General features: G+C 39.0%; 1 protein-coding gene across 1 annotated transcript; it reads left to right on the forward strand.

The window, feature by feature from the left end:
- Positions 1–20: 20 nt before the first annotated feature.
- LOC106642842 (uncharacterized) lies at positions 21–27626 on the forward strand. Its single transcript, XM_014357735.2, has 10 exons — positions 21–136; positions 2658–2906; positions 3607–4070; positions 4244–4408; positions 6903–6997; positions 7166–7284; positions 13396–13564; positions 13890–14044; positions 19565–19675; positions 27389–27626. Exons 1-9 carry the CDS (start codon positions 61–63, stop codon positions 19663–19665), a joined length of 1593 nt encoding a protein of 530 aa, XP_014213221.2. The 5' UTR covers positions 21–60; the 3' UTR covers positions 19666–19675; positions 27389–27626.

Raw genomic sequence — 27626 nt, forward strand, 5'->3', positions numbered from 1 at the left:
ACGAGGATTGAAAGAGAAGGTGAAGGAGTGTGGGACCAAAGTCGAGTGCCCATAACGCACATGGCAATGAGTTCGGCGAGTCCGAGCCCAGCTGCACTGCTGCTGGCCGCGTTGATATTATCGACGACGATGGCAGGTACGTGGACGTAATACCCGATCGCGTGATACACACACACGTATGCATGTGGCGGACCACGGAGTTCACCAAAAGTTACCTAAGACAGGGTTATCCGAGACCTGCTTATAGAATTACTGTGGATGCCTTTATATATAAGTGAAATTCGAAACTTGGCATACTTACTCCAAGTACCAAACTTGGACAAAATTTATTAAGTACACGTGTGAAAAAAAAGAAATTTTGTTTTTAAATAGTAATAAACTTTTTTTTTTTTTTTAAGAATTTTTGGGGTGATTGGTGGTTAAGCGTTCTCAAGCTTAACGAAAAATTTCATAGTTTGCATAACAAGAACAACTTGTTTGAAATTCATGCATATACGTATTCATGGTATACTATACCTACAGATGGGGCTTGTTTGGACTTGAAACAACATCAACAGAAACGATACCACAGTGTGCGGTCAACTAACAAAGTTTTTCCATCGTACAGATGTTTTCTAGACTAAAGTAAAAATGATTGTTTTTCCTCGAAAATGGAAAAAGGGGAATTTCACAGATACGCTCGTCTATGTATAGAGTCAACAAGTACATTTTTCCCTTAACGTGGTGATCTTCGCATGTGTATAACGTATCTGATCGACGTAGAGGGTGCGCACTGAGATAAAAGAGGAAAAAGAGGGTAGGACAATAAAAGGAAGTGTCAGATCGATAAGAAGACGCTAAAGTTACCGTCGTAAAGAGTGACACTTTTCTCCAGCAAAATTACTTTCACAGTGTAGCGATGGAGAGAAGCTGCACTAGCTGTGGAATGTACACTGCACTTGTGTGTGCGCAGCAATATTACATTGTACGTAAATATATACACGTGAGATCACTGTGAAGTAGATCGTGAGAAGGAGCTGAGAAAAAAATGAAGCTTTGTCAATCATATGGTAATAAACTCAAAAATTGTATACTTAAACTGGTGTAATCGATCTGATAATACAATGGTTGACCTTATTTCGGTGAGAACTTCATTTTGAGTAAAAAATACATTTACCCTATCGTGGAACAATTTTTAGGTGATTCAAAATTTGCAAAGAGCCTTTGAAAAGCATGTAAAAATAATATAATGTGAAAATCATTGAGTTGTATAAGCAAAGTTTTTAGACCTTTCCGGAGAATGAGAGAAAGGGATCGCATGATATCGTATCACGGAAAGCAATCCTCGTGACTCACAATCGGATTATGTCCTTTTCCGCAATAAAAGGCGAGCAAAAAAACCGTCGTCGATAAAAATTGATCTTCTTAACGTTTGACTTTTAATGCAGATGGAACGGGGCGCGAGAGAAATAGTGGGAGCGATGGCCGTAAAATATGTCCACGTACAGGCGGAAGGACGAAAAAAATCGAAGCGGCGGTGGTGGTGCCCGGAGCTTTCGCCAAAGCCTTTGATAGCCGGCAGGTCATTCGCGTGCCTTAATCTCCTGTACCCGATCGAGCAAGATCTTCTACCACTGCACTGTATACACGTACGCTATGGTGCACCAAATGTAACAGCAGCAGAGAGTCGTGCAGCTCCTGCGAAAAGAAGTAAAAACTCCACGGCCATTTAAGCGCGAAAGGGTTTCTCCTTTACTCCAAGATTTGTAGGAGCACATTTGGCGGAGGGAGGGGCTGCACGCCGAGGGCTACCTTAAGACGCTTAAATGCTTGACCTGCTGTGAAGGAGGGAAGCGACACTAAAATAATAGGAGTAAGGGGCTGAGAACAGGATAAGATGAAAGAAGTTGGAAAGAGCATTTTTCGTGTTTAGGAATCACTTATACAATAAATAAATAGCTCTGTTGGCTCATTTTAACGAAATTGTAAATTGCTTATAGGTATGTTTGCTTACTCAATTTTGAACGTGTTTTTAACTTCCTCTGGAAGAGCAAGTTACATTTTTTTAATGTCTTTTCATTTCGATGTATTTCATAACCAAACGTTACAGGAGTCGATTCAATCGGAAAAATTTTAAAGGAAATATTGTGGTTTTTTCCTGGAAACATATTCCATCTTCTATACACTTGGAAAAGATTGAATTTAAAACTGAATAAGCAGACATGCATTCAATCATACGTGAAAAAACAAATTTAAAAAATATTTTCAACTCAAACCGTACCTGTTTACTTTCTTTTTACTTCATCGCTTCACCACTTTTCACACGTTCCTATTGGAAATTTTCAGCGAACCCCAGTTCCATGATAAATTATATATTTTATCTTTCCATTTATTTCCCCTCTTCTTTTTTTTTATGTCTGTTTTCTCATTTATCTTCATCCCACTGCTTTATGAACTCCCGTCGGCGATACTTACCGCAATCTGTCGTCTATTTAACCGTAATATTTCAAAGTTTTCACCAATTCATTACCAAATTCTCAACTCCATCCGCCTCTCATGACAATACCACAATAATCCTAACCACTTACTCAAATAAATTTATGCACCGCATCTTTACATTCTCGTCCTATTTCACATTGGTACGACTGCCCAAATCTTTGTCTCTTGTTTCTTTGAAGGTACGAGAGGTAACGTAACCGAGACTGTCACTTCGATTAACAGTGGCAGCACAATTGTTACCACTACAACAGCAAGGAGCAGCAGTAGCTGGATGGCGATATCGAGCTCTGTCGAAGTGGTTGCCGATCAGAGGATGAGTTGGCGAAACGGAACCGATGAAACGCCTAAAACCATCGACGTATCTACAACGACAAGTAGTAGTATCGAAGGCTTGCCTACTGCTGGAATTAACAGCCATTATGTCGTTGGTTAGTTTTGTTAGTTTCGGTATTTTTTATTGTTGTAAAATGTGATACGAAATTTTATATTTAATATTTATTTATGTATTAAATTTCTTTGTTTATTAATTTGTGGCATCAGACGTAATCAGACTTTTTAAATAAAAAAAATTGATTAAAAGGTGCTTCGAGTGTTCGAGAGAAGTTTTTGTTTGCAAAATTTAATTTTTTGCATTTTTGGATGGTTCAGTAGAACTACTATTTTAATTTTGTAAAAAGTGCACCCTGAAAAATATGAAAATAGAATTCATTACAACCAGCCTTGTATGTTGTTAAAGTAACAAAACTTATACTTCCTGTCTATTTTATTATGATTTCAAATTATTTTATAAATTATCCTTTTTTTATCCTGAAAAACCAAAAAAATGATTTTTTGACGATAAATCACTTGCAAAGGAATTATTGGCAACCAATTGTTGAAAATAACATTTAGCTGATACCATATCACTTGTAGAAAAGTGTTTCTTTCAACTATTGAAATTTTTAAAATTTCAACAATGATTCATCGTACTTGTTATTACTTTTACCAACATCAGTTATATTAGCCCTGCAATTCTTGTAAAGTTCATCCTTTTTCTTACTCCACTTACACAAGAATGTATCATACTTTTGTTAATATTTGTTAATTTTATTATTTGTCTACTCATGACTTTGTTGGTAAACCTTACAGATAGAGAGACTGTCACAGCCAGCACCGATAAGCCCGCCGCGGCCTCTCGATCCGATAATATTATCCAGGAGAATATCGGTCTCCAGAACCAACCGCATCAGGAGCAGCTAATAGGCCTCGTCGACAACGTTACGGATCATTACACATCGGAAACACCAACGACAACGACGACTACGCTGTCGCCGACAGCAATGACGACGACGACTAATAAGCGAAACAGTATTTTTGAAGAGGCAGCGTCGACGACAGTCAAGGCTATTGACACGACTACGACGAAGCCCATTGAATTTTCAAAGCCGATGCTCAGGACGACGTCGGTAGCAACCACGAGGTTGGCAACGGCTAAGCCAGCTAGCATAGCGCCGATGAATTCGGAGCCAGGAGGGAAGAGCTCGAGGACGAGGAATGAACTTCTTAGTGGAAATTTTCATGAAATCAAGCCCGCCCAAAAGGTCATTACGAAGGTGAGATTAACTCTTTTTTTTTTTTTTTTTCAATTTTCTGAGATCTGTCTGTAATTGTAAAGAAAACGTAAAGTACAATAAATTTTATTTTTTTGTAACATTTAACTTTTCGATTTGATTTCATGTAGTGGAGGTTTATTTTATTCATTGTATACATCATGATGTCTCCGCAGATGGCAGGTTATTTTGGGGGTAAAATCGTCAAGCCGAATGTTCCCTCGGCGCTGGGAAAATATACGCCGTACTTCGAGGACGGCCAGGAGGAGCTGAATGTGACGGCCCGGATCGGCAACACCGTCGTTTTGGACTGCGAAATCGGCATGCTTGGCAACAAAACGGTGAGTCCTGTCATCATTATTATCTACATGGCTTGATCATTGAAAGATGATCTTCAAAAATAAACTCGAATTTTCTTTGATTGTATTTTAAAATACACTACGTTCTACAAGTTGAGACTTAGTGATGAATAATTTTTAAAACTTGAAACATCCAGTCATAGGTTTTACAGCTGATTAATTGACTTAAATTTAATTCGTCATTTTTTAAACGGTTATTAATGGTTACCTCATTTGTTTCAGCTACACGCGCTCTGAATGAGTATCCTAACATATTTTTTAAGTTAGTTTTTGTAGTACTGCTCTTCAAATTTTAATTGTAAGTCATCATTCCTAAGTTTAGAGGCCTCACACACTTTCAAACTTTTTTTTGTACATGGCAACTGACAGCCATTTCTGTCGATATATATTATTGGTTTGTTAACGATGCCACGCTCAACTCGTTAAAAGCTGTGGTAGCTAGTTAGCAGCATTGGCGTCGCTATACTTTATCGCACAAGTACTTACAGTTAAAGCACCTTCAATGAAAACGATGATCACGAGACGTGATTCATGTATCAGATAATCCGCATGTACCTATTTCTCATCCAGAATCTTCATAGCTGCTGCAGTTGATGAGTGCACCGACACCACCACCCACTGTTACCTGTATCAATGATATAGTTGGTACTGCACCCCAACATGTATATAATCCTACACTCCAGCAAAAGCTTTGCCAGCTTCATGAGGAAATTCCCAAAGCGGGACCGCAAATCGATACAAGCCGACTCGATTTTCTTCGTAAATTCCTCGGAGAGTCGTGGCTGGTGCTGTGTCCTCCTCTCGCGTTTCATCAGTACCGTCTCGGTACGTGCCGGCTTCCTGCACCTCAGGGACGGAAAACAAACGTAAACTGAAATAATTTCTTTTGAGCCTCGCTCTGCTCCGGAGGAAGGTATATATGAGGAGGAATTCCGATGGCCGTCGAGCCAAGTTTTGCGACTTTGTCCTCCTACCGGGGAAACGCAATAAGCGATGCTGGCAGCTGTTTTTCGAAAGGACGAGTCATTGGCGAATACTTTCCGGGATTCCAGCGATTTTATCGGCTAATAGATGGCGATCCGGCTTACATTGGAATTTATGGGACATAATGATGCGGCAAATGCCGGGCGTCGATTGTGAATTATCGGCTTTCAATATTAGCTTGGCAGGAAAAGGGGACGTGGCTTTGGACATAAAAAGGGCACGCACCGAAACTACTACGGCTTAACTTAATCAAAATTTATCACTTGTTAGTCGTAGATGTATGTTTATCGTTAAGTAGAGGATTGTTAGATTGCTCGATGATTTTCCGATAAAATGTTCCTTTGACACAAGTCATAACTATTTGCATTGTGAAATGAGATTAGAGTTCTATGATTTTTTTACAAAATTAATATGTTTATATTTTCCTTCTGATTTTTAAAATATTAAACTTATCGCAATATTTGTAGTTAGATTTATTTTTAAGTAATACTTATTTCTATTGTATACCATTGAATTTACTTTTGAAGGTATCGTATGAATAAAACAATAATGAAACAATATGTTTATACAAATTCTTAAATATTTCTCTCTCTTTTTAGATCTTGTCTAAAGTTCACAACTCAGTTAATATCAAGCTATTGTTTAAACAGTACATATTTGTAAAGAGTTACCAGAATGAAAGAAGTAAATGAAAAATACTTTTTCTGTTTGCTTTAATCTTCGTTCTCTTTACACTTTCCTACAAAAATCCTTTTAAAACGTTTTTTTTAATAATAGTATTTAAATTTCAAAACTCTTACCATAGCAAAAAATATTTAAAATATTGTGTATTATTAACTGATTGCAATATTATCATACATTAGTTGTTAAGGTCTTAGTAAGATATACCCTATACCTTTATGGAAATAAAGTTACAAAGTTGCACTGTCAAGATGCAAAAAATATGGATATTTAAAACGCTTTAGGTGTAAGTAATGCTATTGAATCATTTTTTTATAGTAAAAGTAAAAAAACATCATTAATTTTTGCTAGACTAAAAAATTTCTTGGTTCATTATATTATAAAATGAAAAAAAATAAATAAATAAAAAAATAGACCCTTACATCTTCAATGTACATACATTACAAGCAAAATATCGCATTTAACTTTGCGTAAATCACTAAAATTTACATCCGAGCGCTTCTAGAATTTTTATACCACCATTACATGTCGAGCTCATCGTCCTCACTAGTTTGACCGTAAAATACGAAAAGCGCCAGAAAGTGTAAAATTCATTTCGCTTTAAATATTCCCGATGCTTCATAATTTAACCAGATTTGTGGAAACGTAGCGCCCGTATATTTCAAAATCGGCAGCATGTCGCGTCGACAAGACAATTTTTTAAAATTTATTCATGAGATACCAAAACGAAAGTCCCCTTACGCTGTATTATCCTATTCGCCCTGGGATGTCGGGGTTATCTAAAACTCGATTTCCTCTTTTCTGTCCGCAGGTGACGTGGTCACACCACACCGTCGATGTTATTCGTCTACTCACGTTCGGCCGCAACGCATACAGCGTCGATCAGAGAATAAGTTTATCCTTCAAGTGAGTAAATTGATTTAGCACGTTCCTTTTTTTTTGTTACAGTGCCACGCGATGATTATTTCGCTGCAAAATGTGTACGTGTGGAATAGAAGTGAAAATATCTATGGAAACTGTAGATAGTCGAGCTCGCACGTATATGTAAGCTTTTTTCTTTTTCTTTTTTCAAAGGTATCCAACGAATTGGAGACTGAAAATCCAGTATGCGACTCCACGTGATTCTGGATTGTACGAGTGCCAAGTCGCGACTTATCCTCCCTTGGTGAAGAAAATTCACCTCCTCGTAACGGGTACGTTGATAAACGCTTTTTCTTATTACATCGTAAAACGTGAGGATGCAAGATTACGGGGTCGACGAGCGACTGTTATACCACCCCGAGCCTGAGCAATAAAATGAGGGGAAAAAAAATCTGCCAAGTAGATTCTACGTGTTTTAATCCCGGGGTCTTAGTTTTTGAATTCTCAAGTTCAACATTTGCATATTAGATAAGAGTATTTTTATTAAAATCACAACGAATTAGTTTTTTTTTCCTTTTACCTTTCTTTTGCTACAATTATTATTCTTGTCTTTGCAATAAATATAGAAAGAGAGATGCGAAAAAGTTTTGATCCGATAAAAGTAAAATACTACGGGCAGCTTTTAAAACAAATACGAAAAGTTATAATCTGTCACGCGGACTTTTATTGCTTTTATAAATCTGTATGATGAAAAGGAACACGTGAGAGCCATAAATTATGTGATACACAAAAAAGTTTTGTCTTTTCTTGACTTACACATAATCGAAGTTTTGATGTACACAAGTCAATAAAGTAAGTTTACTAAACAATCACTTTTGTTGGACTTGTTTGAGTTTTTACTATTTTATTCACAATATATTTTACATTACAAAAGAAAGCAAAATCATTTACAATATTTCACTGATGTATATAATAACTTGAATGTAAATATCGAATCCCGTCAACTGCATACATCAAATACATGCAACTGGAAAACTGACTAAAAAACAACTATCATCGTAAAATTGGTGTTTACTAAACTTAAAATCCATACGTTATGCAGTTATTTAAATAAAATTAGAATATTTAATAATCAATGATTGTTACAAAATTCACCATAAAAAGCACTTGGTGGAAAATTTCTCCGAATCGAGGCAAAAGTCCTTTACTTCTCTACAAATACACCTGATGTGGGTAGATTCTCACTTGAGCGCCACACCCAACTTTTATCAAACTCCCTCAGTCACATTGTCGCCGCCTTCACTCACACATGCACACACAGGCACAAAAGCGATCATACGTACATAGCCAAGACCACGACGTGCGGCAATCTGATCCGATCCCGCACACCACACATATACGACGAACTACGAGACGTAGTGGAATCTCTCTGTCTCTCTCTTTCAGTGCAGGGGAACAAAGGGTGAGCAGCTTCTCGAGCAGCTTGCACCATCGCCTCCCCCTTTTCATCCTCATTCTTCCTCTTTCGGTACAATCAGTCCCATACCAAGGCCCACTGCGTTGCTCCGACTCGCGTGCCTGTGAAACTTCTCCTGCGACACCCCACTTTTCTCCTCTCCGGGGCAAGGCTCTCTCTCTCTCTCTCTCTCTCTCTGCCCTCCAAAGCCCATAGGCAGACATTGTAAAGCGCGACCGCAATTCTTCTCTCGAGCTTGAAATCCGATAGTGAATCGGAACAAATTCTGACGTGCCCCTTTGATTTCCGGCACTGGGCTTTGTTCCTTGTCTCTCGTCGCTTTCCCATTTTCATCCCCAAATTACGGATCTCGCGTTAAATGACTACGAAATTAATTTCTAAGCTCGACCAATTACACTTCCTTTGTTCCGTTATAGGGGGACAAAATTAAATACACAGATTCAGCTCGAGCTCTGCCTGCGTTGGGTTTAAAGTTTCTTTTGAAAGAAACAAGTGGTTAAGAAAAAAAAAATCGTTTGATATTTACGCTCGTATTTTCTTGAAAGGTAATAAAATAGAAGAAAATAAAGAGTAAGCCTGTTTGGGAATTATTTACACCCGTACCAAAATTTTTTGGTTGAACTACACTCGTGTGTACTTGGCATAATTTACCTTGAAAAACTATTCGCAATGGTTATCCATGCAAATTGGCCGCTTAAACATTTTTCGTTTGTATTGAAAATTTTATGCGACCTTCTCTTCTTTCATGATTTTACGATGATAAAAGAAAGCTAGAAATACACGGGCAAACAGAGAGGTAGGAATTTCAATAAACCAGTCGGACCATGTCCGATGTTTAATTTATTGCCAGCAGCTGAAATAATAAAACGACCCAACTCTCGACCTTTGATGTGTTGAGAACACACCGTAGATGCAAATATCGCTTGACTTAGCATACTAAATCGTAATTCTGCCAGAAAGAAGCTTTGAGAGAAAAATAGGAGCTTAATATACTTACCTGGGGGCTCTGGTCATATTTGCATTTTCTTTCAGCTGTAGCACGACCTTTTAGATATTAAAAAGACGGAGAAAGAAAGAAAAAAAAGGGAGGAAAAAAGGAAAATAAGGAGTCGGAAATAGGGTGGCTTTGAGGTACAAGATATTTTGAAATATAGCCTCGCACAAAGTAAATTAAAAAGATACGCAATATAGTCCAACGTTTATTTAATTTCGTGATAGCTGAGTCATGATATTATTCGATAATATTCTCCAATGGCGTCATTAACCTCGAGTGGGTAAAAATGTAAGAAGGACTCGAATCAAACACCCCCAGCCTCTAAACAAGGCTAGTACGTACAGAGTGTTTGTAGAAGCTAAGGTGTTCGTAGATAGAAGGGATTTGTAAGATGCAAATGTGATAGGTGAACCCATGAAACGTTCACTTTGATACAAATGACCGCCAAAAAAATAGCTCGAGTAAGCATAAAAACGTAAAATTTTTGAAGCTGAAAATAACAATGCGAGCCGTGGGTAATTCGCAAAAGTGGGTCAACCAGTACTCCTTTAGGTGTGCACATATTATGTACACGTATACGTAACACCACATGGCAACCAATACGTTGCCCTCATGAGTTCCACGTGCAGATGCGCCACAACAGTATAACTCTATACATATGTGTATAAGCTCGTGGAGCATATAAGTGAAGCGCTTGTGCGTTATCTTCAAAATAACCGCAGCACTACGTGATCCCCGGCCGCTGGTCACGGACTGGCCACCCAGAACGACGGATCGTTTGTAACGCGAGCTTCCGCTTTTCCCTCGCCCCTCGTACACTGCGAGGACGAGTGTTGGTGGGACTGTGTAGAGATGCACACGTCCTCTCCACTGGCTGCTGTTGCACAGTGACAATCACCACATTGTGCTTCCACTCACGTAGTCAAGGACCGATATCCCACTCGAGGTTCTCTCCATCGCTGTCGTCGTAGTTATGTGCCCTGTGTGTATATCTATATCGTTGGGTGTGCGAGCGTGGGTTTTTTCTACTTTTTTTTGTATTTTTATTATTATTATTTTTATTTATTTTTTTTTTTTTTTTTTTAATTATTTTTATGTACCTTGACAAAAAAAATTACGAGCTTCTCTGGTATAAGCTTATCGTGAATTGGGTAACCAAGGATTTTATAATTTTTCTTATACTTACATGGGGCTTGAAAAAAAATGATGAGAATTTTTTAACTTTTATTGCCAGAGAATCGCCACGAAACGAGAGATTTTTCTCTGCAGTTAAATCAAACGAATTGGGGATCCAATATCGATGTTTCAATCGAAACCAGAGGGAATCCGACAAAATTGAAAGCAGTTGGTGAAGCAACTGATGTCCGCCACTGTAATTAATGCAATTATACGTTCAGCAATCCTCAAATAAAACTCTTCCGACTCGCAAAGAGAGAAAGAGGGAGGGAGATCCCAAAAAAAAATAGCGGCTGTTGCCTCGTGCATTAAACACAAAAGCCAGGGAAAAAAGAGAAAGTCGGAAAAAGAGAGAACGTGGCCGTGTGTTATTAATTGAATTTATTCTGATGCTCAAATTACAGTGTTTCCTCCAAGCGGAACGGAATATCCAGCTCGAAGCGACGCGTCTTTGTTTTTTCGACGGACACTCGCGCCCCGTTTTTTACCATTACCCTCGTGCACGTCATATTTGTTCGTCGCTTTTTAAACAGATGGGGAGGGGAAAGCTTGCTCAATCCGAATCAGGAAAGAAAAATAGCAGGGAAATGGAGCCGGTTGATTTTTAATTGACGGCGCGATCCTCGTCTTGACTTTATTTGCATCGCAGCGCTGAAAAGGGAGACAGTGCGTTCATTACCATTCGAGTAAACAGGAGCAAAAAAGGTGTATATACACATCTCTCGTAGTACTTGTCCTCCGGTTTTCCCTTCCTGCAGCCGCCTCAAATGGAGTCGCATTTAAAAATGTATGTACTTCACTCGTGACTGGCTCGACTTGCTGCTTCTCCACTCCTTCTGCATTTGCGCTCTTTAGGTGTACACTTCCACCCGCTTTTCTCTCTTTATTTACCTCGGCAATTCTTTTAGCGCGGAGACTCCCGTGGAATATTCAACGTTTTAATTAAAAACAACAAGCAAGAGATATACTATACCTACGAACACGGGATGAAATGAGGTAATGCTAAATACTGCCATTAACCCGCTGACAAAGGATTCCGCTTCCGGTTACCGGGTCGAATGTAGATGTGTCTTTTCTCGTCTCTCCCAACAAACTCTATTTGTGAAGAATCTTATGATCTTTTCCACCATCACACGGCTGGACTTTAATTAACAACCATTTATTGAAGCGCATATCTGCCGTTGATTGCGTATGAAAAATTTGTTTTTCACGTTTACCTGGTAAAGGTGAATAGGTCCTCTACCAGCTTAATGTGGCTTGGAAGAAAATGTTACTGTGGCCAATAAAAAACAATGATGAAAATGAACGAATTGTTGTTTCTAAAAAAAGTATTTACCTCCAGGTAGATATTGCATTAAAAAAAAGGCCATGTTTATCTGAGGTTTCAATAACGCGCTGGAGCTACGTGCCCATGATAAGTAGAAACAGTCCGAGTTTGGTCAGACGCCTGGAAAAATACGTTTTATTCGATTTACTTTGGCTCAACACATACATAAAATCCACATTGGAACGTACTGATTGTAAGAATCATAGGTTTACTTTTGTTGATTCAAGCATTCGAGAGATCTGGCAATGTTTTATTTTGAATATGATGAATTAATTATAATACATGAATAAATAATACTTTCTCGTTTTTCTGAATTCAAACAAAATTGTAGTATTAAAAATTGAATGGTATCTTCAAAGAATTTACAAGTAATTTACTATGAATGAAAGATAATTATTTATTTAATCATACGGACAAACATCTTTTCTTATTACGTTATAATGCATATTTATGTATCCACAAAGAGCAGTAATGCCTACCGCAATATATAACTAGAAGCATATTTTAGTTCACGACAAATCGCTTAAAAGAAAATTTTCCCGACTTTGTGGTAAAAATCCAGCTAAAAGAGATAACGTGTGTGTTTTTGTTTCTTATCCTCTTACTCCTCTGAAAAACTCTTATCCGCAGCACAGCCGTGATCTTTTGTACGCTGCCTTTTTTCAGGCACTTGCTTTTTTTTTGTATTTTAGTCTTCCCCCGTTATCTTTATTTAATTACAAAAAAAAGAGGATGCAAATAAGTGTCTAACTAATAGAGCTTGAGCAAAACAATTCCCTTTCAAGTGAAGAGGAAAAAAAAATTTTAAAAGGCGGGAAGCGACAAACAATAGATCAGAGGAGAGTGTCTGTTTTCAGTGATACTCGCGAGAAAGAGAAAGCGTAAGAAGTGCCTTTGTTCGTGACGGTTTGAAGTAATTAATTTGGCATTAATAATGACGCTTCGTTTTCTTTTTCCAAGCAAATTCGTAGTGCTTAATTTATTACAGCACAGGACAGTGTCAGTTTCCTCTCTCCATAAATAACAAATTAACTTTTTTTACTCGAGTTTTTATGCAAACAAACATTTCATTCAAATAAAATTTCGATATTAATTCATTTATACTTTTATTAAGCAAATTTAGTCTTTCAAAATTAGTACTTCCCTACATTTGTTATCGTAAGATTAATGTCTCAAGTACATTAGTGAAGTTTTATCAACAAAGTTATAAACTTACTGTCTCCTCTGATCGAAATAATCAAGTCAGCATAGTTACAAAACTTTTAAACAAAATTACCTCCGTTATTCATTAAACTTAATCCAATACACAAAAACAGCTGAGAAAATCTTGTCACCATCAATAATTATTTGCATTCTCACGATAAAAATCGTACATTCTTATGTAAAAAAAAAAAAAAAAAAAAAAAAAAAAAAATCAATCGAGCTTAATCCGATTATACGCCTTTATTCAATTGTTTTTCATCTTTCAGCTCCAATACTCGTAATAATGGATGACTCTGGTAGAATAAAGTCCGGCGAGCGGCACTTGAAAGCCGGCAGTGCTTTGCGCCTGCGGTGCGAAGCTCGGGACATTCCGGAGCAATACAATGAGACAGTCATTTGGACCAGAGGAGAAGAAATCCTCAGCGAAGACGTTAAGTTAGTATCAAAGCGTCATTGGCGTATTAATATTATTATGCCTTCGATGGGTTTCACTACAAGTCGTGGTATATTAAATATGACTATATCTTCAATACACTCTTCTCGAAGACAGAAATAAATCATACCGTATAGCCATATAATCTTGCGACTCTTGAAGATTTAATTGAATTTTCATACGTATACTCTCTTGCTTTTTTTCCCTCTTTTTCCCCCTTTTTGTTATTCCCATCTACGAGATGGACCATGAACTTTCCTCCCATTAAAAAAACAGAATTCCAATCACGGGTAAGCATTGAAAATAAAAGCCGTATTTTAATTCCAGCGAAAACCGAACCGTCGACACTCTGGACGGTCGGGAGGTGCAAGTTATCGTCATTACGCTCGTGATAGAGAGGGCAACGCCACGCCACGCTGGAAACTACAGCTGCGTCGTACCTGAAAAGGCTAGAGCCACGGTGGCAGTTCACGTGCTGAACGGTGAGTGTCTTTTTTTCTTCTCATAAATCATAAAAAGGTTTGGTTGAATTTTATGACTTATTTTTATTATTTGAAAAAAAATGTAAGTAGGTTTATTACCATTAGTGTATGTTTAGTTTATGCTGAAAAAAAAAAAAAAATTACCTGCTTATCGCTGCGAAATTTTTCGTAGAAAAAACTTGTTTATGTTTACAATACACATGGTATAAAGAGACTTACAGACGGACGTATCAAAGCGACATAATATGATCCTCCGCGAGCAGACTGCTTACACGCACCGCTACGTAAAAAAAAAAAAAAAAAAAAAAAAAAAATTGGACTCACAGTGGGAGAGTAAAGAAAAAGGAAAAAATCGTTGTTGCGACTACGATGGCATAAAAATGAGAACGAAAAAGGATACTCGTTACAATTCCTTCTCTCTCTCTCTCTTTCTGGATAAAAGTGAGCTATACTACGAAAAGTGCCGACAAAAACGTTATCGCCCTCCGTTACAGCACCAGTTTTTTTGATCATTTGGCAGAAGCTTTCATTATTCTTTCTTCAGTCGATGTAATTGTTCGCGTGTGTGTTTTCGTGTGATCCATGAAATTCAAATATATCTTACTCTCTCATTTGTACGGAGGGATGTGGGACAAAAGTCTTCAAATGTGAATTTAAGTCCTAGACACCTAGACACCATCTATGTATATGCCTCAAGCCCCTTTTTTCCTTCTCCCTCTTTCTTTTGGTTCACGTGCACGTGCATGGACAAAAAACTGCACTGCGTCCTGTCCTGCGTAGGAGAAACGAGCTGCGAGAGTAAAAAAAGAAAAAAAGAAAAAAAATAATAATAATGATAATGCGCAGCTGCAATGTTGTGCGGACGCCAAGAAAAAACTTAGGAGGAACAGAAGCAGCAGCAGCAGCTGTGGGATGCGGACCTTAAATTTTTTAATGGTCCGTGACGCATTTGTTCATCCGGTAGGTGTGTTCTTGTGTGCATCAAGATTATCGTGCCTTGAATTATCTCTTCTTCCCCTCCCACTCACCCCTTGGGCTTCACGATAGGGATTTTTTAATGTTCTCGAGCTCAAGGAGCTAAGTGGACCTTCTGAGCGTGTGCACTTAGGGCCCTCGAGTCGCTTACATTTTGTCATCCCGTGATAGCAATGACCATCCATTCATGTGTTGTGCAGCCTTTTAGGGTAAACGATCATTGCCTTTGGACATAAATCCTGGATTCTTAATCGAAAGTTTAGGGATGACAATACTTCAAGGAGGGGATGATTGATTTCGCAAATTGGAAACAAATAAGATGCAAATCCGTCGTGCCCCTGGAGTTGTACTGGAACTAACTTTTTCCAAACTCGTTTGCCAACGCTCCCTCGTGCCCTACTTTCATTTATGCTCCCATCGCGAAATATTAGATATGCTAATGCCGTCCAAAAACTAGATTTTCAGATTTGAATATGGCATGCCCTTAATGAGTTTCATTCCTCGTATAATGTGTTCGATAAACGATATCGTAATCTATGATGTTGTCAGTAGTAATGACAACTTGCAGTATATGTAAAAATATCCTTACTATTAACTACAGCCAAGGAGAAACAGCTCTACTATGTCAGTATAGAAGTATTTTTCCTTACTATAAGAAGGTGGACAAATTCTTGCTATTTGTGACACTTACAAACCAGTTCACTACACTCTTTTTTGGTCATTTTAACTAGAACATTTTTAACGTCTTTTAAGAAATTTTCAAAAATTAATCGGTTGAAATTTTCTGTGATGTATAGTTATTTAACGTGGAAACTAAAGTATACTAACGTGAGGCAGGGATGCGAGATCTGTTTTGTAATAGGATCACGACAAGTCTCGGCAGTGCTTTTATTGTGAAAGAGGACGACGCAGTGCTCAATAAAACATGACATATTCGTGAAGCAGGGAAGTTTCTGCTGCCCTCAAAAAGAGCACCAGAGAACTGATACGAGGCTTTGCAATACCAGCAGGACCTTTTTTGTATAGATAATATCTTATTCATCGCTGCTCCCCATGATTTCGAACGTATGATAAATCACTACTATCTAGATGACACTCAGATAAGTACAGCTAGCACAATCCCTATTGGCAACGTACGCAGTTAAAACAGGAAACTCCATTGAGACTGAGATCAGTAAAAATAATTCCATTTAATCCATTAAGAAGTTAGTATAAACGAGTTCATGTAATTATACCACTGGAGTAACAGCAGCAGCAACATCCAATTATATGCAACGTATACGGGTAAACATGGGGAGACCCGAAAATAGGTGGTTTCGCGGATTTCGGTGCAAGAAGGACATACTGCTCGGCAACTCGGGCCGCGTTGGCAATTTAATTACCAGAGGGAGCGTCTTCGAAAATCAAGGGCGAGAGGAAGCACTAACCAAGCCCGCAATCACTGCAAGCTCGCATCACTCGTACGTACGTGTAATCTACAAACACGAGAGTCAACGGGAGAAGGAGAGTAGCGATGGAACCTGTGTAACTTTACTTGGAGAGCCCATCAATTCTTCGGCCAATTACCCTCAACTTTCCTTTTAGGGCAACGCAGGGTCTCTGTTAGGTGCACATGTTTACCCTTGCAGTTGATACAGGTGTGCTACTATGACTACCTACTCGGTCAAGTTTAAAAAGCCATACTTTCTTTTACGCATCTCCTCAACAGTTTGAGTTGAAAAGGGTTACTCCGTAAACGACAGTATGTTTAATGGTCGAGTGCCGTCAGTCGAGATATTTGCTGGAGGTAAAGGAGAACTGGCATACGTGGGAAGTGAAAAGAGAAGCCAGAAGTAAAGTATGTAGAAGTGGAGGAAGGAGAGGAGAGAAGCTCATGCAATAAATGAAAAATCATTTGACGGCTTCTCTTGAACAAAGAAGAGAAGAGGGAGGGTCCTTTGGGACTGACCGAGAATCGCACTGCACAGAGGGAGAAAATTTACTTTTTTTTTTAAACGTGAAAAAGTGCGCAGTGAAATGGGGGTTGGGGAAGGAAGGGGAGTAGGTGAGAGCGTGTAAAAAAGGCGAGGGGGTGGATGGATCGCAAAGAAAGGAGTAGCGAGTGGGCCGAAAGGAGAATACTCACTGGATTAAGACGAGTGCCTCTGCAAGAGATCTCTTTCTCTCGCTTTTTTTTTTTTTTTTTTTTTTTTTTTTTTTTTTTTTTTCATCTGTACTTGGCTGCTTCCGAGATTTTTCTGTCCCCAAAGAGGAGTTTTGCGGCCAGTCACGAGCATCCACTCGATCTCTCTCTCTTTTCCCTTTCAACCCCCTTTTTTGATCTTTTTCTCCTCTACATTCATCTCTGGCTCTTCTCTCCTGAACGACGAGCATATGCATGCATAGGCACTACTTTTTATTCATTGCTATCACGTTTTGAAGCGCAACGCGTGTAAAAAAGGTATATAAACTGAATGTGCCCGTCCAATGCGCACGTAGATGTACGATAACGTGTTGACGGAGTGACTTGAATATGATACCTGCAATTGTTTTTTATTAAAGCTTTAGTATAATTTATTATTATCATGATGATTATTATTATTAATTTTCTCAATTAAATTATGAACTGCAGCTTTGAAATAATCAAAAATCATAATTATTATACCGTACCCTTGCTCGAAAACAATTATCTAACAAGAGAGACAATAAGCTCAAGCTTTGTAAGGTTCAAGATTGTAAGAAAATTAATTTTCTTTTAAAAGTGCATTGTTGATTTTAGACATTTTCCAATTCTACCTGTTGTTATACTTATCCGAGTCATTCTAATCACTAGCATTATTGTACCCTTCACGTTCGTCACTTTACAATATGTCATTACCGTATTCTGAACTAGAATAAATTCATATCTGTGATTGGTTACGAGAGGAAAGGAAACAACAGTGACAAATGCATCAGTGGTATGAATGTAAAAAATCGTGGATACACCGAAAGTTAAACCGAGCCAAGTATAAATCTGCGGACAGAAGTTTGGGGTGGAAACTGACTTCCGACTAAACCTCGGCAAAGTGTGGATCAAAAGTAAAAAAAAAAAATTGCGAGAAGAGGCGGATTTCAGGAAGATAGAGGTGAGAAAGCGGTGAAATACATACGTCCGCTAGCGGAAATTTCCGGAATGAAAAAAGAAGAAAAAAGAGCAAGGGGAGGCATTTGGGGCAGAAGGAGTCAAAGAGCGAGGCGAAGGAAGGATAATCTAGAGGGGGAGGTTGGGATAAGGGAAGGAAGGAGAAGAAGACACACGAGGAAAAAAGAGATTTGACAAATTCCAAATCGATTTTGGATCTTAGCCAGACCATTGGTGGCGATGTCTGCGGGGAAAGTGGACGAGCAAACGGGGCAATCTGACAAAAGGAACCAGAATCCGTTCATGAAAAAGGAGGGGTGGCTTGCTGTGACGATCGTTTCGACCCCCCCCCCTGCCCTTTCCTCAACAACTACCAGAAATAGAGCAGTAGCTCGAGAGATATCTCGGTCAATTTGAGTTATCTGGTTTCATGAAGCAGAGCACCCTGGAAACACGCTTTTGGGGGTAGTGGTTGTTTGGTGGGGAGGGGGATCTACGATCCTCTGCTGCTGCTTCTCGTATTTCGATCCAACTGTTCCATTCAACGAAATCAGGTGATCTTTTTTTGGTGGTGGTAGCGCGAGATTTGAACAAAACGAGCACCTATACCTCGTGGCAGTCACGGATTAAGTTTGAATGAATAGTAATGGTTTCCAGCTCGACATCTCCATCTCTAATTCAGAGTTTCGCGGTATACTGCTGCTGGATTTCGAAAATAAATGATAATGACTTCCATCATTGATTTCCTTATCCGTGAAGTTTTGATCGACTTGTACATCATAAAAAATGTAAAACCAACTTTGATTCACGCTCGAATGATCCTTCGAGCATTTTTCGATGTAGCAATCCAAAAAAAGGAGTACTCAAATAGCCCAGTGGTCTCTGGAAGGGGCATACGGGCACCGATGGCTCAGCGCGTCGGTAGTACACCGATGCTTTTATTTTCGGCGTCATCCCCATTCTTCCATTTTCTCCTCTCCGCAAGCGCATTCGATCCATCACTCACCCGAAGAGTCTTTGCTCTTCCTCCTTTTTCTCCCTGCATTTTTACACACCCGTATTTTTTGCTCCGCCATGATAAAACGGAGAAATACAAGCAGAGGTAGAAGAAAATTTTGTTTTGCGCCCCGCTGACCTCCTCGTAGAGACCACTGCAACGTGGTTTTGATAAAGAACCCAATAACCTAGATTTTTCCACCATCTGTTCCATAATACCTTCCATCGATTTGATGGTTATGAAATTGACGTATCACACTAATTACAATTGGACCAAAAATACTTGGACGACTGTCAATACTGATGAAATTTCATTACAAATTTACACGCATCGATCTCGTTGACGTAGACATACGTTTCACTTGTTTTCCTCTCCTAATTAGATAACGAATAAGTACACGCAAGAGAGAGCACGGCTTTAAAATCCCATTTATCATTGTGTATTGCAGGAGAGCTGCCAGCTGCAGTGCACGACGGGAACGGGGTTTCCCGATCGGTCTTTAATCTCTGGCTTATCCATTTGACTGTTAGCTACGTCTTTTCCAGATGACAGTTCTAAGGTAAGGATCGATAATTTTTAGTTTCAGATCCATGCTGTGATTAAATTTATGCTCGACGCAATATTTAACGTGATTAACAAGATAATTTGCGTTAATTGACGGGCATCATAAGTCGTAAATTTTGTCGTGAAAATATTGTTATTTACACCGTGATAAATTAATTTATTCAATGTACATGAATAATGTGTAGGAAGAATACACTATTACTTACGCAAAGTACATAAAACAATTTTACATCTTACTTATTACGAACCTGGAATTTTAAAGTAATTTTTTTATGGTTTAAAGAATACTTGGTATTTTAAATAAAAAATTATTAATATTGATATCGATGATTTTTGATAAAATAATTAAACGTAATTATGTGAACGGAAGTATGTGCGAATTCGTAATGCTAATAGGGCTGAAGAAGCAAATTGACAAACAGTTTTACAAACGTCAATAATAAATTGATGAATAGGTGTGCTCGTTAAATTTTCCACTGCAAGATAAAAATACTGTATAAAATTTACGATTACTCGATGTATTACAGAATCGCTTAACTCTGCCAATTAAAGCCAAGAATAATTGCAAATGATACCAAGTCCGCTTAAATCTTCTTTTATTTTATTTTTACCCGGTGATATTTTTTTTCCTTTTTTTCTCTTCGTTGGAGTTTCAGATGAGTTTTCGGAGGAGCACTCGAGAACTCAACGAGTTATATAAGAAGCTTGTGAAAAGTTTCCAAGTTTGCGTGAAATCCACGCGACGTGATAAAGCTGAAAAAAAGCGCGAAAAAGAAAGACACCGGAACAAAAGAAAGTTGAAAATGATTAGGGCAATTGCTCAAATTTTTCACTAGAGCTGGCAGACAGAGGAAAAAAAACACCTCGTGCTTGCGGGCTATGAATGTCGCGTATTACGATTAAATCGTTAAAAAATAATCGCTTGATGAGAGATCGCATTATTTTGACGTTCTTTTAATCACTGGAGTTAATTAAACTTCAATGTCAATCTGTTCATAGGACCTCCGTATTACGTAGTTGCTGATTAAATTTAATATTCGAGCTTAAAATTACATATAGCGCACAGCGAATTTTAATCTAAAATAATGATTTTGCCAGGAGTTTTCGAGAAGAATTTAATGAGCTCTCAAAAATTACTCGTTTATAAATGTTCTCGCTTCAACGTACTTATTATTCTTCCGCCTGATGATGTTTTACACCGAAACGCTGTTAAAGCACCGAAAAGCCGGGTGAACCAAGTAAAAGATGGCTCGCTGTAGCTTTTAGCTCTACTCTGCGAGCCGGAGTTATCAAAAATACGTAATTTTAAAGGCTTGCTCGCGGGAATGCATCTTTGTTAAGGATCAGCAATGGCCAGGGAAGCTGTGAACTCTGGCTTTAAACAATAATTAGCATTGTGCTAAGAATTACGGGCTCAACTCGTAGAATGAACCCTCGTCCAAAGCAGTGTCCATAAAATAAACAGGACTGAAAATGTTGCTTCTGTACCAAACTTCGACGATGTAAACGAGAAAAAATGGCCTGTTTAATTTTTCTTCTTCCTAAAAGAAAAAGGAGCAACTTTTTTTGTTTAAGTTGACGTGTATAATGTCATGTTTGGTGCTCACGATTACCTATCTCGTGAAAAAGATTCAATTTACCTATAACTTTTTTAACTTGTACGGTTTCATTAGAATAAAAAGTAGTGTAAGATAAATATGGTCAGACACACTTTTTACTGTTTGATTTTTGAAGCTATAGTATTCGTGTTACAAACGTCTAAATTTTGTGTATTAATAAAATGTGTTTCGTCAAAATTAGTAGTTCAAGTCAAATATGGTCAGACTTCCATTTCTATTACTTCTTTGTTACGGCCACAGTCTCACCTGTTGTAAATCTTAGAATTCCAAATAAAAATTATGCCAGCTATTGTGCATCACAAGAATAAGTAGTATAAATTGAATACGACCAGACATCTACACTACTTGAATTTCAAAAAGTTAGTAGTTTAGGCCAAATGTGGTCAGACAACGATTTCTATTCTACTTGTTTCGGCCACAATCTCAGTTATAATGAGTTAACGAGTCTTATAATCCCAAATAATAATAAAGTACAATATACCTATACATTATAAGAATAAGTAGTACGAGCCAGGTTGGATCAGGCTATTTTGTAGCTGCTTCTCTTCAAAACCATGGTATTTCTTTTAACTAGTTTTAAAATTTCAAATACTGATAATTCGATTGTGTATTATATATGAAAACTAATAACAGTACAAGTCGAGTATGGTTAGACATGGATACTTATTACTTGTTAGTTACAAGATCAGTAGCTTGACCCAAGTATGGTCAGATATGTATTTTAATTACATCTATTTGTTACCATTTCGGTCTTACCTGATGTGTGTATCAGAATCTCGAAAAACGATAAAGTGTGATCACTGTTGCATGACTAGAATAAGTAGTATAGGTTGAGTTTGGTCAGGCATTCATTTTTTGCTATCCCATAGTTAAAGGTATGGATCTTGTGTTACACGCCTTAGAAATTTAAATATTAATAAAATATAACCTACTTGCATTTCATCAAAGTAAGCAGTTTTAATCAAGTATATAACCAGTCTTTTATTTCTATTACTTCGCTATGTTACGGCCACACTTTCACTTGTTGAAACTCTCAGAATCATAAACAAAAATGAAGTCAGCTACAGAGTATCACAAGAATAAGTAGTATAAGTCGAGTACAATCAAGAATCGATACTTGTTGGTATTTGAAAAAATTAGTAGCTTAGGCCAAATATGGTCTGACGGCGATTTCTATTACGTTTGTTTGTTACGGTCATATTCTTACTTCTGAAAGTCATAGAATCTTGAATAATGATAAAACAATCTATCTGTGCATTGCAAGAATATGTATTGCAAGTCTGATTGAGTCAGGCACTGATTTTTTTGGCTACTTCCTTTGAAAAGAATCTTATCCTATCGTGTATCGTGAAAACCAGTAGTATAGATCAAATATGGTCATCCATCGATATTCAATACTTGTACATCACAAAATAGTTGCTTTAACCACGAATGGTAAAACATTCGGTCTCAATAATTTTTTTTATTACAATTAAAGTTTCACTTGATGTAAGTATTGGAATCCCGAACAATGAAGCCGCTCTATCTGTGCAGTACTATAATACGTACTGTAAGTCACGTTTGGCCAGGCCACGATTTTTTACTGTTTGATTATAACACCATAATTTTGCGTAGTACAAGTGTTAAGATGCATTTTTATGGGCAGCCTACGTGATATTTTTGATGTTCATATAAAATAAGGTGTGAAAATAGGCATCTCATTTTATTTTTTGAAGCGGAAGTCCGACCATTGAACCTCTAATAAATGAAGCTGCTTACTAGCGTCTCAGTAAAATGCGAAATTTATTTAATGCTAAGCAAATTTAACACTACCAAAATTAAACACTATACTTATGTACTCATTGTGTGGACACATCTACATGCCAAAAACGTATGATTATACTATTGAAGTGTAATAGACGAGCTGTGTTTTTGTAAAGTACGAATATTAAATAGGAGAGAAAGCGTGAGGTTAGCTAATATTAATATTTGTTGGGCAAAGTAAACACTAAAGTGGCTGCCGCCAGCAATTTCCCACGCGAAAATGTGCAGCAAAACATTCCAGGCGAGCGCTAAAGCGACGTACAGGCAAGCAGCAATTTGGGGAAGAGCTCAAGTTTAGTACGAGAAGGAGGTATGGGAGAAAGGGCGGGGGAAGCGGCGTACCGAAATAACATGCATAATCCGCGTTATCAATATTAAGCGACGAAAATGGTTATTTTAACGGGCACGTTAGAATTATCGGAAATCGATTGCATGTATTTATACACACTGTACTGCCATGCCTGCACAAAGTGAGAGAAATATGTCTTGATTCAATCACATTACTTGTTCGCAATACTATGATTTTTTTTATTGTTACTGGATTTCATGGTAGGACAAGAATGTACCTTATGTACATTTATTTCTTTGGAACAAAAAGTGCGACCACTCACAGTATGATTACTTAGTCCGAAAAATAATTTTTCATCATTAAATCTTGAGAGTGTAATCCAAGTAGTTTTACATTATTTTTGTAATCAAATCCATAACGCGTATACATAATCAAGTTTCGAGTCTTACTCAAGTAACTTACCACCTCATTAAACTTGAATTTTGTAGACTAGTAAATCTTTGTGCGAGAACGGTATGGTTTTTAATCAAGAAAGTTTCATCAAAGCGAAAAAACATCCAAAATTCTTACTACTAAGATTTAAAGGAAAAAAAAAAAAAAAAAAATACTTTAATCAACTGTATAGTGGCAAATTCACAAACAAGCTTCGAAAAATAAAATTTTCCACGACCAATAAAATACACTTTCCCGCTAGAAAATAATGAAACCAGTCCCAGCCAATGCAGTGCATCCACTGGCCTTTGATTTAACAACGCATACCGTGTACACGGCAGCCACAAGTCATAGGAGTAGTCAGTGTTCTCTTTCTCCCGGTGCACAGAGCGTCGTGCAGTAGGTCGAAAAATCGAGCGTATAATTCACCAGTGCACTACCACGACCGTGACTACAAGAGAGAGCGGGAGAGATATCGCGGGGCTGATTTAACACGCTCGTCCTGCTCTCGGTCGCGTCTTTTGGCGCGCGTATCCTGTATCCCCGGCCACATCAGTGGTATGGGTACTCGAATGTGCGGCCGGACGACGCGTTTCCTCTGTAATCTCAGCCCGCGCGCTTTCATTATCTCCTCGCCATGCATCATCACGCACGTCCGACTGTACACGCTCGTACCTTCGACACCGGCGTCCGTCCCACTCTGTGGCTACCGACTCGGCGTTGCCCTTTTTTCGTTTCTCTCCTTTCTTGACGCGAAAATTTTTCAGCCACCCCTTTCCACCCCTTTGATTTTTCAAGTATCACCAGTTCCATTTCCTACACCATCAAACTATGGTTTACGCGAGTTGGCCATATCAACGGGTCAAGATTGTCGATGAAAAATCTACAGCGCGCGTGTTCCCAAATATTATCACTTATCGCGTGCTTTTGGCCGGGCTTCCTCGGTATGACGGATAATCGCAGCTGTGTTATCGTAACCGATGCGATTGCCGCACCAACAGCAGCAGGCCCACGCACACAAATAAGTGGGGGAGGACTAAGTGCCCCCCCCCCCTCCTCTACAACGGCGCTAGTACGAGTACGAGCGTGCGAGGGCGATAAGGGAAATTTGATATTTCACGCTGATAGATCGTTTCGCGCGTCGTGGATTGAATTATCGATTTGTGATTACGTTGGTCGCATTCGTGGGTACCCAGAGGAGGGGAGTTTGGGAGCGACACGTGGCTGCTGTGGCTGACTCTCGATGCGTTATTGCTTCCTCTCTCTCGGCTCGACTCGAATGCGCGCTGGTCGGTTTTGGCGGTCTTTACGATCGTTACGCGCGAAACTCGATTATTTTCGACCTTTTTATCATAAAATTAAATTTTACTTTATGGTAATGCATGAAAAAGTAAAACCTTTAGTTTTAATCCCTAGGTGAGTTGAGCGGAAAAGTTAAACGGCTCTTCCTCCACTTCCGCCAATGGGTATTCTGACGATGAAAATAAAAGTGAAACATGTCCGTTACATGATACTAAAAGTACGAATACTGCGCTGGCTCGCGTACATTTTGATACTTGCAAATGGAGCTGGTTATATCTCGACGTCCGAGCCATTTCGTAAAATCAAGAGGCAAAGTATAATATTTGGTTGCGTAAAAATCCTTTACAATCGAGGCCGTCCGCTAACGCAAGCGAGTTTCGTTCGACTTTTAAAACAGCGGCGCGGACAAAGAGATGGTTATCCGGTAGTTATTAAGTTTTTAATAAAGAGCCAATCGCGAGAGCTCCGAACCGTACAAAGCTTGGGCAAACAACAGTTTTGCAATCACCCGAAACGCCAAGCGCTCGAACGCGCCCAACGAAAACAAGCAGGGACGAGGTAACCGATGCACGAATCCCCGTAATAAGTGTTTGAACAAATAACAAACTACCCGGGCCAAGATTAACAAGGCAAAGAGGGGTTGGGGTGAAATATAAATTTTCCCTCCGGCTGTATTAAGAGTGGGGTGAAATAATAACTCACAGTGGGAAGCGGATTGCAGTCGAGCATCATGAAATCGCGGCTTGTTGTAGAGCTCGGAGTGTATTATATGGGCGGGGAAATTGGCACGGAGGGGCGATGAAGGAACAGAGCCGATTACGGGGTGATCGACGGCGCTGGACCAAATGCCTGGAATTTTACCGGGGGGGAAAGAGAGAGCCCATCGTTGCCGTACTCATGGCACCGGCTCACTAAATTATCCTGAGTTTGTAAAGGCAAAAAAAAACAAATATTCTTCCTCTCTTTACTAAGAAATGAGATGTGAGACACCGTATTGTGAAAATCAATGGGTCGCGTTGATCACCCTCTGATATCGCGTTTGGAAAAACTCGTTGTGTACGGGGAAAAAAAAGGAAAAAACTTGGTTGTAAGGCATCCGTTGGAAAGCATCATCACGAGAAATGTGATATCAAAATCGAAAGTGTGGGAGGATCAATTCAAGCTGTTCATATTTGAAAATTCACGGAAGCCCCACTAGCTTTTTCCGATACTTTGAAAACTTTGGATTTCCCGGAAACTTTTCACCCCCTAACAAACACGTAATCGAGTTGTGCGCGAACAGGAATCCATTTCCACAGCGAGTGGATACACGTACGTATACCCACGCATGGGAGGCAGCCCCTGAATCTTTATGCATGAAACGTCGACTGGCTCTCCATGCGCGAAATTTTTCGACTGTAGAGCGAGGGTGGACGGGGAGGGGGTAGGGAGGGATAGAAAGGGAAAAAAATCCGAGAATGCTCGAGCGAAAGAGAGATATCCTCCCGACGCGCAATTGATAAAACAGTATCAATATCCAACAAACTCCCTCTCGCCGGCGCGTGCGAGCTTTTCTCCCTCCTCTCGAATTTCACGAGTCGCGGAATTTAAATATCCATCGAGATCGCGTCTCCGGCGCAACTTTGCCCCTCCCTCCCCTCGTTCCATTCGTCCCGTGACTCTCGCGCTTTTTCTTCTGTTTTTTCGGACTTGATTGAAATATATTCCCGCTTCGGTGCGCGATTTTCGCCGAAATCGTTTATCGTGCATCTGACATATTTTTTTTCGGAAATGCATGTACGGGGGAGCTGCGATTGGCGGGAACCGAAGCGCAAGAAGGTTATCAGGTTCGATGAAAAAAAAAAAAAAAAGAAAGAAACGCAGCGAGCGCGATCTTGTGTTTGACACGAGAGACAAACGAATAGGTTCTTTTTGCTGCTGGTGTATTTCGTTCCGTTTAAATTTTCCGTCCCTCCTTTTCAGACTCGAGTGGCCAAGGAGGTCACTGTTTCACCGCTCGGAGCTCAAATTAATTTCGTTACCTGATAGCGGAAACGCTCGCAAGGACAGTTGCTGTTAAACGCGATAACAAGCTCCTTTCCGTCGCAATGGGGGAAAACTCGATTACAATTACGGCTACCTTCAATTTTAACGGCTAACGCAGTTTGCTTTGAGAAATTTTGCCCCGTTATTTTATCACGAAAAAAAAAATTTTTTACGCAATACACGATATACCTTTGATCGTAAGAGTTATATTTGTTTCCTTTTTTTTTTTTTTTTTCAGAGCCAATCACGTCGACGTACACATATTGGAAGGAACTGCCGGCTGGACGTTGATTCGCGCCAGACCGTCAGCTGCAGCCCGCGTCAGTTGGAGTTTTCGCGAAAAATTGTGTAAAAATAAGGTAGTGCATATTTATACGGGCCCGAGCGAGGAGAGGACAAAAAACAAGGTTGTACGAAAAATGAAAAGCAATTGCCGACGATGTAAAATAGCATAGAGAGAGAAAAAAAAGAGAGCA

Source organism: Copidosoma floridanum, unplaced genomic scaffold (assembly GCF_036245765.1).
Source record: "Copidosoma floridanum isolate Cflo_tuat_1 unplaced genomic scaffold, Cflo_Japanese_pri ptg000007l, whole genome shotgun sequence".
NCBI classification, from domain to species: domain Eukaryota; kingdom Metazoa; phylum Arthropoda; class Insecta; order Hymenoptera; family Encyrtidae; genus Copidosoma; species Copidosoma floridanum.